Source organism: Sinocyclocheilus anshuiensis, unplaced genomic scaffold, assembly GCF_001515605.1.
Source record: "Sinocyclocheilus anshuiensis isolate Anshui unplaced genomic scaffold, SAMN03320099.WGS_v1.1 scaffold620, whole genome shotgun sequence".
NCBI classification, from domain to species: domain Eukaryota; kingdom Metazoa; phylum Chordata; class Actinopteri; order Cypriniformes; family Cyprinidae; genus Sinocyclocheilus; species Sinocyclocheilus anshuiensis.
This window is the reverse complement of record NW_015557087.1, coordinates 175156-187716: the sequence shown is the minus strand read 5'-3', so window position 1 is coordinate 187716 and position 12561 is coordinate 175156. Positions and strand designations below refer to the sequence as shown.

Sequence of the window (12561 nt, the reverse complement as noted above, 5' to 3'; positions counted from 1 at the left end):
GACCAGTTGATGGGAAAAGTATTCTTAAAATGCATTCAAAATTCTAAATAATTTGTAATATATAATTATTCACGGCATTTAGAAGTGCCCACGATAACAATATCGTGCATATTCATTACCGTGATATATCGCATCACCGAATACCGGCACAAGTCTAGTCAAGACATGTATAATGTGTCTCAGATAGCCTCATCCCTAAATGGCAATAAAAACAATTATTGACTGCTATACAGTAGCTTGTGTGGTTTTTCACCTAAAAGGAGGGGAAGGTGGACTGGACGAGAGGCCTGAACGAGAATCCTGGACTAAATCCCCACCCTGTGCGAGATTTCAAAAAAGGTTTGTAAAAACCTATCATTAGTCCAGAGTGACATTTGCCCTCTCCTTCGGCAGAACCCCCCTCCTCCCTCCTCCCTTCGCCCTCCCATTACAACTGATGGTGTATAGCGTCCATTGGTGATTCTATAGAAAAGAATCAACCCCCCGGCCCTTTGAAATAATCACATTTTGTTGCTTTGCAGCCTGAAATTAAGACAAACACAGTTGTTTTATCTAGCTGTATTTACTCAGTGCAACTTATAACATCTAAGTGAAAGATATATCACCAACATGTCAGAGCCATTTGACTTTCAACTGTGATCAGCTGTGGTCATTTTGATTAGCTCAGCATGAAAAGAGCTTTCCTGGAACATTTCAGTCCTTGGTAGTGCAACTGAAGCAAACAATAAACTATGGGCACCCATCAAAAGATCTCCAGGATAAAGTTGTGGACAGGCACAAGTCAGGACATGGATACAAAAAACTTCAAATGCTTTATCAATGCTTAGGAGCACAGTGAAGTCTATCATTAAGAAGTGGAAGGTATTTGTTACACAGACCCTCCCTAGATCAGGACGTCGCTCCAAACTGGATGAAAGAGCCTGGAGGAAACTGGTCAGAGAGGCGACCAAGAGGCCTACAGCAACTCTGAAGCAGCTGCAGGAATTTATGACAAAGAGAGGTCATTGTGTGCATGTGACAACAATATCACAAATTCTCCACAAATGTGGCTTGTATGGGAGAGTTGCAAGAAAAAAAACACCTTGAAGATTCTGAGGCAGATGAGAGTAAAATTGAATTATTTGGCCTCAACACCAAACGATATGGCAAAACTGAGCACACAGTGGTTGAAGGAGACTAAAGCCCGATTCAGACGGTAATTGTTTCTCATATGGACATCTGTAAAAATAAATGTACATATCACCTCAGTGATAAAACTCATGGATTCGGATGGTGATATATTCACAGTAGAGGAGCGAGTTCTGTGATCCTACGAACCTGGAAACGCGCTGCTCACGTGGCCAGTCACATGATTGTCTGCTGTAAGTAAAATTAATTTTATTTACAAATGTATTCTTATTATTGTGTAAAACGAATTTAAAAATACTTACGTAAAATGTATTCTTATTATTCCAAGCATATTTTATAATATATACATTTTATAATATCCTATTTATTATTTTATCATTTAAATCTCCTGTTTAAAAATAGGAAAATAGACGCGCTATAGTTGTGTATATAATCATACACGATATATATCTGTTTATAATGATACACATTTTAAAATTGTATTGCATACCTGCTGTTCCCACAATAAAGACCCATTTCGAATGTTTACGTGCTTTTCTTCTCTTTCTGCTCCCAGACGCTGTGGTGGAGCAGTTATTGAAGTATTGTTCTTTGAAATACTTTTCAGCATTTCAGAAATAAATATGCAAATTACACAAGTACAACATTACCTTACTGTGTTCGGGAGTGCTCAAAAAGGGTTTAAACACTGAATTTTGAATCGATTTCTTCTCGTAAACTCAGAGATGTGGATTCGGACGGCAATTAAATTACCACACGACCTTGGTGTTTGTCAAAAAACAGCAGGTAATTCGGCCGGGGATTGTTACGGGGGGGTGTGGTGAGAGAGAAACACAGACATCCTGGATTCGGACGGCATTAAAATCACCAACTACCCCCTGTAAATGGTGAAAATCACTTACGTCCCCCTGAGAAACAATTACCGTCCGAATAGGGCTAAAGGTGAATGTCCTTGCATGGCCTAGTCAGAGCACAAACTTACACTCCATTGAAAATCTGTGGAATGACTTGAAGACTGCAGTCCACAAACGGTCATCATCTAATTAAACTGAACTTGAGCAGTTCTGCAAAGCAGAGTGGGCAAATATTGCAAAGTCTAGATGTGCAAAGTTAGTAGAGACAGAGACATATCCCAACAGACTAAAGGCTGTAATTAAAGCAAAAGTTGATTCAACAAAATACTGACACAAGGGGGTGATCCTTTTTCCAACTCAGTGATTCTGTTTTTTAATTTTTCTATTTTTTTCTGACATATTGGTTTTATATCTTTCATTTGGATGTTATAAGTTGCACTGAGTAAATACAGCTGGATAAAACAAAAACTGTGCCCGTCTTCATTTCAGGCTGCAAAACAAACAAATGTGATTATTTTAAAGGGGGCTGATTCTTTTCTATACACCCTGTATATGTCAGTCAAGCTGCTCTCTGATTAAGTGGGCAGTTCTTGACCAGAATATGCTGCAGTATGGACAGATCTTATGATGTCTACACATGACCATACGTCATGATGTTAAACCTGGGCCACAGATGCCATATTTAATTTGAATACTCCAGTATAAGAGAAATGAATAACAATGAATGAATCAGTGAAGAAAAGTGCCCTTTTTGAAGCTTGACAGATGTGCTCACTTTGAACTCATTACATTGCAAACAGCTGCGTGACTCTTCAACATTCGTCTTTTGTGTTCCATGGAAAAGATAGCAGCAAATGGGTTTAGAACAACCAGATGACTGTGAATAATGACATAATTTTCATCGTTGGGTGAACTATCCCTTTAAAAAGGTGAAATGTCAAAAAGATATGAAGCTGTCAAGTGTAAAAGGGAGACAGGGCATAGATTAGAGGGTGGGGTAAAAAAAAAAAAAGATTGAGAGGTAAACATAAGATGGGAAATTGCATGTGAATGTGTGGGAGTGAGTGAGAGAAGGGAAGAGAGAAGAGGGTGAAGGAAAAGGTTAATGTGAACAGAGACTTCATTCTGCCACACTGCTCTGATGAGGTGAGACACAGGGGACATGAACCGTAAACACGGCAAAGGCTGCAAGGGAGTTGGCATGGAGACGCCTTGTTACCATGTGAATGAAACTGTGCAGGTCGAGATGATTGACAGAATTACTGAGTGCTGTTAATTTTACCCCATGTTGACTGTGTTCCTGCTCTTAAGGAGAAACCAACTGCTCAAGCTCACTTCAAAATATTGCTGAGTTCTAAAAATATATTGCTGACTGTTCTAACTACTCAATATCATCAAAATAACGTGAAAAGATAAAGACAAAAACTCACTATAAATCTATTAATATCTCTTTGGCACTTTTCATACTATAAAAGTGGCCCATTTAAAACATTTAAAATATTTTTAGAATAGAATAATAAATTACAAAAATAAAACCATTAAGAGTATATTATTGATTTTTAAATACAAATATTATGTGTGTGTATATATATTATATATATTAGTCAGACATTTTAATGTAATTGAATATATCTATTTTAATATATGTGTTCAGGGCCTAATCACCTTGAATTTCTAGAAATAGATCAGTTGTCTTCTATCACTTGGCTAGTAAAATGCACATCTCTGTAAAAATCTCTGTCTATGGGAATGTGTGTGTAAACTGTCACTGAGCTCATAATGAATGTCAAGTTTTGAGTCAGGCCTGGATGATTTAATGCTCACTCTAACAGTTTTAGTGTAATTTCTAACTTTGTTTCAGATGTAGTTGCTGAAATGTAATGTAACATTTCATTTAATTTAACAAACTTTGGCTTGCTTCAGTTCTGCTTTTCTTATATCAGTGTAACACTAGTGTACCAACCCATCTTTTCATTTTTGCAGTTCAGGAGATACAGGTCCAATTACTGAGTAAGCGTAAGAGAAATAGAATCTGGACACCAGTGTTACAGCTACAGTATATGGCATGCCCAATTCAAAAAGGCTATAGGTGATATATGTTGTCTGGATGACTATGACAAACTTCATAATTGTAGTTTTTTTTTTTGTTAATAAATTTTAACATTAAAATGTAGAACTTATTTTGAGTATATGGCAACTGCATGCCATAGTCTTTAAGCAGCCTACACATCCAAAACAAGCTGATAACTGCCTTCCTGATTTAATGTGCTGTTGATTTATTGTAAATCAAATTAAAATTAGTCTTCTTAGCAGCATGCAGGCTGGTAGACTAATTAAACACCTGATTCACCACATAAAAAATGCAAGTTGTGTTATCATGTTACTTACCTTCATGTCATTGCAAAGCCAAAAGACTTCCGTTCATCTTTGAAACACAAATGAAGATATTTTGAATGAAACCTGAGAAATTGTAGTCCCTCTATTCAAAGTCCATTCCAAAACTTTTCTGCTTCAAAATGAAAAGTCTCTTCAGAGACATGATCACTTTATATGATGAGCAGATTTACTTCAGGCTTTTATTCACATATAAATATTGATCAACCCACATGCCATTAATATACTGTAGTCAACGGAAGCTTAACCACACTTGATTAATGCATGAGAACAAACCTTACGGGTCAAATCTGCATGGACTTTCTATGGAAGGACAGAAATTTCTCAGGTTTCGTTAAAAATATTTCATTTGTTTCGAAGATGAACAAAATGGTTATAGTTTTGAAGAACACGGGTGAGTAATTTATGACAGAATTTTCATATTTGGGTGAACTACAGCACAGCATGCCTTTTAATTTAATGGTATAATCGGCATTTATTACAATTATCAAAGCATGCCATGATCAAACGGCAATCATAATTGCTTATTCAATAAATTGTGCAGGCCTAATAACATTTTAGCTTCTTAGCAATTAAGTTATTTGGCTTGAACAAGAGGGAATGTTTTCATCTCATATTTCTAGTATGAATCATCAAGCCGGTTGTCACTGGCACTACTCTATCATTTAAAATACAACGATGAACAGGAAGTATTATTTCAACTATGACAAACTGAAGTATTATTTCAACTATGAATGATAGCATGCTATTGTTGCTGGACATTCAGATGATTATGAAATAGAATGACTCACACTACGGTCGTCGTCCTCGCTCTTCATGTGGTTTGCGATGAAGCGGACTCCGTCTACAGCCTCTTCGAACCCTGGGCAGGCCTGGGCCAGCAGAGCCTGGGTGAGGACTGTAGGGGGCTGCTGCTTCCCCCGAGGTAGAGCAGAGCTTTGCAATGGATTTGAACCTCCTTCCCTGGCCTCTCTCCCCCCTTCCCTTATCCCATTTAGTCCATCTGTCGACCCCCCTCCGCCAGCCCCTCCACCCAACTCTGCCCCAAACTGTTTAACTGAGGCCCGGTTCACATAGCACGTGCACGCCTCATTGTTCTCTTTGCTCCCAGATGAAGAGCCAACCAGGCCCAGCCCCGCCATGAGCCCAGCAGCCAGATCCCCTCTCCCACCTTCCTGCTGTTCGTTGGCATGCCGGCGTTGGCGCAAATGCTGCCGCTCGCTGCTGTTGTGTGGCTGCCGCATGAAGAGCAAGGCAGGTAACTTGTTGAGGAACACCAACTTCACCCATGGAGGCATTGTGTGTGTGGTGGGCGACCGGTGATGCACGTTCAGCACACACACGCTTGTCACAATGGAGAACGTAACAAGCACCATGGTGAACATCAAATACTTCCCGACCAGAGGGACATCGAGAGACGTGGGCGGCACTATTTTGGAGATCAGCAGCAGGAACACAGTGAGGGCCAGTAGCACAGAGATGCAGAGCGTCATCTTCTCCCCGCAGTCCGACGGAAGGTAGAACACTAGGATGGCCAGCGAGGTGATGAGGATGCAAGGAATGATGAGGTTGATGGTGTAAAAGAGGGGTTTGCGCCGGATGATGAAGTCATAGGTGATGTCTACATAGGTTGGGTCTGAGGGGTTCTCGTTTCGACGGCCGGGGAGAGCGATGATGTCCCACTCGCCGCTGGGCGTGAAATCGTCCATGCTAGCCACGTTCGCACGCAGAACCAGGTCCACTTCTGTGCGGTCATAGGTCCACGAGCGGAAGCTCAGTGTGCAGTTCTGCTGGTCGAAAGGGAAGTGCTTCACCTCAATTTTACAGGCACTCTTATAGATCGCTGGTGGCAACCAGAAGACACTTCCATCGTAGGAGACGACAGCATTGGAGTAGAAAGACACCTCATACATGCCATCAGCACTGATGGGAAAGGAGACAGAGAGATTATGACATGGTTTATATTTCAAAGTAAGCTTTATCAATAGCATTTGTGGCATAATGTTGATTGTCACATAAAATAATTAAGGGTGCTTTCACACTTGGTTCGATTGGGTTCACACTGTGTTTTTGGTTCCGGTACGTTTGCGTCATCAGAGTGGCAGCTATTTACCCCTTCTGCTAGGAAACGACTATGCAGGAGAAAATGGCAACATAAATGGATACTGTTTCTTGCTCACCTCTCTTCTGTACTTTGGATTCTGAAAAATTGTTGTTGTTTCCAAAGCACCAACACATAACGGCACATGCGTCTATTTGTCACAAATGTAATGCAAAGAACGCGGGAGTCAATTTCTGCTGAAGGTGAGTGGAAATGAGATATAAATTCTCTCTGCTTGCAGCACTTCAGTCATGCTTGTCAGGAAAGTAAGTGAGACAACACATAATACACAGTTTGGTCAATTAATTTGTCATCAATAGCGGTTCACTTCTGTGATTTAATACAATTGCGCATTTACATCAGAAATGAACCGCACCAGAGTTTGCATATACTCTACCCCAGACCATCCCTTAGACAGTCGCAGGTGTGGTTCGCGGGTGTACACCCGAGTTCAGAAAACAGCATTCACATTATCCAAATGAACCAAACTCTGATGTCAAATGAAACCAGGTGCACACCAAAAGTGCTAGTGTGAAAGCCCACTTAGACTCGTCACTCGTTTTTTAAGGGCACAAATTGATAGAGTAACATAAAAAGCAACCAGGTTTATTTATTTTTCTTTAAAAGGTTTACTATTATTGAGTTAAAATTGTCAATATTGTTCATTTTCAGGTGGGACTACTCATTTAGGTGGATAAACATTTGGTTATGTATTACTGATGTAATTTGTAGATAAAGATTGCTTCATGCAAACAGTGCTTTACAACTTCGCAGTTTTGTAACTTTTTTGGTATCATTGCACATACAGTATTGTGCGAATGTTTGCAATTTTATGCAATCATGGCGACAGACATTTAAACTTGCACATTAAGCAGATGGCACATTGTATTCAAAGGATAAATTTTATCAACTTGTGCATTTGCTACAGTATGAATCAAACCCATGACCTTGAAAGATTGGATATTGTAACTTTCAGCAATATTACCCAGACAAGGTAATTAAACAATTTTAGCACACAAGTCACATTGTGCATCCCTACATATAATGATTATTACATCTTGTGGCTATACTTTTAATACAGTGTATTTTAATATTGACGGCCTGACCCTGTTCACTTCAAATGTAAGTGCCTTATGTAACCATTTAGTTCAGGCATTTGGTACAGACATCACATTTGCTAGGTACGTACACTCTTAAAAATAAAGGTGCTTCAAAAGCTCACCTCTCTTCTGTACTTTGGATTCTGAAAAATTGTTGTTGTTTCCAAAGCACCAACACATAACGGCACATGCGTCTATTTGTCACAAATGTAATGCAAAGAACGCGGGAGTCAATTTCTGCTGAAGGTGAGTGGAAATGAGATATAAATTCTCTCTGCTTGCAGCACTTCAGTCATGCTTGTCAGGAAAGTAAGTGAGACAACACATAATACACAGTTTGGTCAATTAATTTGTCATCAATAGCGGTTCACTTCTGTGATTTAATACAATTGCGCATTTACATCAGAAATGAACCGCACCAGAGTTTGCATATACTCTACCCCAGACCATCCCTTAGACAGTCGCAGGTGTGGTTCGCGGGTGTACACCCGAGTTCAGAAAACAGCATTCACATTATCCAAATGAACCAAACTCTGATGTCAAATGAAACCAGGTGCACACCAAAAGTGCTAGTGTGAAAGCCCACTTAGACTCGTCACTCGTTTTTTAAGGGCACAAATTGATAGAGTAACATAAAAAGCAACCAGGTTTATTTATTTTTCTTTAAAAGGTTTACTATTATTGAGTTAAAATTGTCAATATTGTTCATTTTCAGGTGGGACTACTCATTTAGGTGGATAAACATTTGGTTATGTATTACTGATGTAATTTGTAGATAAAGATTGCTTCATGCAAACAGTGCTTTACAACTTCGCAGTTTTGTAACTTTTTTGGTATCATTGCACATACAGTATTGTGCGAATGTTTGCAATTTTATGCAATCATGGCGACAGACATTTAAACTTGCACATTAAGCAGATGGCACATTGTATTCAAAGGATAAATTTTATCAACTTGTGCATTTGCTACAGTATGAATCAAACCCATGACCTTGAAAGATTGGATATTGTAACTTTCAGCAATATTACCCAGACAAGGTAATTAAACAATTTTAGCACACAAGTCACATTGTGCATCCCTACATATAATGATTATTACATCTTGTGGCTATACTTTTAATACAGTGTATTTTAATATTGACGGCCTGACCCTGTTCACTTCAAATGTAAGTGCCTTATGTAACCATTTAGTTCAGGCATTTGGTACAGACATCACATTTGCTAGGTACGTACACTCTTAAAAATAAAGGTGCTTCAAAAGGTTCTTCAAGCGATGCCATAGAAGAACCATTTTTGGTTCCACAAAGAACCATTCAGTCAAAGGTTCTCTAAAGAACCATCTCTTTCTTACCTTTTTGTAATCTGAAGAACCTTCTTTCGCCACAAAAACCTTTTGTGAAACAGAAAGGTTCTTCAGGTGTTAAAGGTTCTTTATGGAACCTTTTAGACAAAAAGGTTCTTCTGTGGCATCGTGAAGCACCTTTATTTTTAAGAGTGTAATCCAGAAAATATCCTAACAATAGCACAAAATGGAACTCGAATCCGGGGAGAACATTTTTCAAACCTTAGCGTTTGGGGCCTGTTTGTAGGTGTCTCTGCGCAAGGTTTATTAATGATACATAAAGACAAACACAGGAGGGAAGCTGGTGTTAATTAGGCTGAATTTAAAACATCTTCCACTGCGTGACATGACAGTGAGAGAGGAGGAACATGCTTTATTTACAGTGAGGTCAAGTAATGTGACACAGGAACACCACTAATGAGACAAAGACTGATAAGCAGGGATGTTATCTACCCTCCAATGTCAGAGGAAAGGAATAGGTGACGGAAAGAAACGATCAGATATGATGAAGACAGTGATAAACTGACTAGATACGTAAATACACAAGAGCCAAAAATGGGATGATCTTTGAGACTTACTTGTTGTAAAGAACAACATCAGGTAACCAAATATGTTTGGAGGGAAGACGGACCTTCTTCATGCCATCAAACTCATCTGAGTTCCATGTTAGCCGGTAGTCCTGCCACTCCTGAGGACAGAGTGAAAATAAATAACCAAGATAGACTCAAGAGAGGCTATGATCCCTGAAGAAAGCAATCCATTAGGATTACCATTCATGTCAATGGCAGAATAAACGGCTACTTTTGAATGGCTGTCAATGGAGAAAGATGTGTTTTGCAGCCAGATAATGTAGTTACAACACCTACTAGCACAAGTTTACAGCAAAACCTTGACTCTTTGGATGAAACTGAAATACACAATCAATTTATGGCCTTTTCCCTCACATTTCCCTCCTCACGTTATGAAAACACCATTTCTCATTGACCTGTGAACAGGAGGTGTAACCAATTCCACATGCTGTTAAGATCATGTTCATCTGTCACACACACCACTGCTCTCAGTCAATTAGCAGTATATTTAGCATATGTATAAATGATCTGTCACTTTTCATTACTAATAGAAATGTGCTAATAAACTAGATTAAAAGATTAGAAATGATTACTTGAGGCCATAAATGCTGCAGACTGCAAATGAGAGCTGTCAAAAGGCATAGCCTAGCTAATGGTAGTCATATTAATACACACAAAAAGAATGATAAATGTCTAATGATGGTCATTTAACACACTTCCTGTTGGGTTTTGACCAGATAGTGTAACTAATGTAATTATACTACATTTTTTACTCTGACACATCAATCACATACACATACACTCTGGATAGGAAAGACACACACTGTGGCAAATTTTTATGGGTAACCTGTACTGACAGTGGCAATAACTCTTGCCAACTGACATCTATGGTCATAGTGACCATGAGCAGATGATTCAGAGAGGGAGTGACAGAAAAATGGAGAACGAGACAGAAAAAAGAGAGATGTGTAAGAGAGTACTGTATCTGTACAAACAGATTTCCATGGGTTGTTTTGTATAAAAACAGCTTGTGAGATACTGATGATGTAAACAACCTCAAATTGACATTTCAATTCAAACTGAGAGTGAATATTCTGCATATTCACACTCATACCCATGTTTGTTTGTTTTTATTATGGTGGGAGAATTGTAATTATTGGTACCTGTTGATATTAGCTATTTAATTGTGAATGCACACTTAAAGTTAATCTTGAAAAAAACGAATAATTTAATAATAGTTATGCAAACTTTAATAGAAATCAGTGGAACATCTACAACAATGATAGCAAAACAAATGTGTGTCTGTGAAAACAGTACATGTGGAAAATAAAATGGGGCATGAGTAATGCAAGTATTGACTGACCTGTGTAAGCCAGACATTGGTGGTCATGATCTGTTCTCTCTCATGCTGTGTAGAAAAAAAAATCAGACAGAGAATAGTAAAAATCGATACAAACTGCAAATTAAATACAACTTAATAATAAAAATAAATAATTATACTACATAATAAAAATGAATCTGCGTTTTTGAACCAATGAATTGATTTTTTAGTTCCCATTTACTTCCATAGTATTATTATTTTTTTTTTGGGGTGATAAAATTGACAATTTTCATTTTTTGGTGGACTATCTCTTGAAAGAAAACGTATGAATATATTATTCATTTTTTTAATGAATTATATAATTTCATTAATTCCAGCATTAGCATATAATATAATACCAAGTAAGAAAGTATTCATCATGGTTCATCATTTTATGGTATAATATCTATTTTTATTGACTTTAAGGCTACATTCCTGAGCATAATGGTTATTTTATGGCTCAAGGACGTTAAGAAGCCCCTGCCGGCCCTCCAGAGATGAATTACACAGGAATGACACCACTTTCCTCCTTTCAGCCCAGGTAAGTGAGCTGTTGATTTACAGTGCATTACAAGCATGAAGGAAGCATGTAACTGGCTGACATCTGAGCGGTTAGCATTGAATGACGAGTGGTCAGTAAGCATGGGTAATTTGCTGCACCTGTGGGAACAGAGATGGCTATTTCCTGTTGTCCATGCTCACTTCTTACAGCATACTGACATCATTTTACTCTCAAAATCATGCTAATATAGAGGCCTCTAAGCCTAACTGCATTAAGTCACAGCTCCATTTAAGGCCTAAGTAGGCTTACTGAGCAAAGATACATTATAACACATTGAAACCCGACCAAATTTGGAAACAGAAGAGATGTTGAATAGTTAAGAGGGTTTCATTAAATGCTTTGGCTCTGTCACTGCTGACAAATTTGTTTGAAATCTTCTGAAGGGAACTAGTGTTATGATTAAGTGAAGTACAATTTGTAAGGACGTGAAACCGTTATGCACATGCATATTGTATGTAAATATGAGAGAACGAAATGTAAACATGTCCACTGACCACACTGATGAGCTGTGCCAGCGAGACCATTAGCTGCACTGTCACCAGTTCTGAACCATTAGTCGCTGGTCGGATCAGTTTGTTGTAGTGGGCTGGATTAAGAAGATGCTCCACCAGTCTCTCTTCTGTATCTGCCCCATCACTGCCTGTAAGAGATATACTGTAGATCAATATGCATCCCACATTTCATAAAGATTCCCATTTTTGGAAGCGGCGTCTGCTGTGTAGTTTTGTTTAACCCTGAGGCACAGCTGCAAAACACAAAAAAACTCATCTCTGGAGAACAGCCTGGATTCATGAAACATAACAAAATTCATGTAACTCTTCATGGAAACCACAGAAATAAAAAAAACACATTAATGTTCACTTATTAATATATAAGCTATACAAAAGATGTTCAAGCAATTTCACATTTTATAAATAATATATTAGTTATTGAAATTGATATATTAGTATATTATATATTAATATATTAGTTATTGAAAATATTGCAAATCATCAAAATATTGGCAGTAATATATTTGATTATGATTAGGTAATAATATAACAATAATTTAAAAAACTTCATTTTATAAGAATACAAATATTTAAATGTTTTTATCTGTCCAAAGAAGCCACTAAAACTGTTTACACATCTTTTGTGTATATATATATATAT

General features: G+C 38.0%; 1 protein-coding gene across 2 annotated transcripts in view; it reads right to left on the bottom strand.

The window, feature by feature from the left end:
• Positions 1-12561, bottom strand: part of LOC107677024 (neuronal acetylcholine receptor subunit beta-2-like) — a 32903-nt gene that overhangs the window by 4798 nt on the left and 15544 nt on the right. For both annotated transcript variants that reach the window (XR_001632794.1, XM_016471804.1), the window contains exons 2-5: positions 11904-12049; positions 10851-10895; positions 9497-9606; positions 5168-6299 (exon numbers count right to left, since the gene is read on the bottom strand). Coding sequence is in view for 1 of the 2 variants with exons in the window: in XM_016471804.1 (XP_016327290.1) it covers positions 5168-6299; positions 9497-9606; positions 10851-10895; positions 11904-12049 (1433 nt within the window). In the remaining variant the exon portion in view is untranslated. The remainder of the gene's footprint in view (positions 1-5167; positions 6300-9496; positions 9607-10850; positions 10896-11903; positions 12050-12561) is intronic.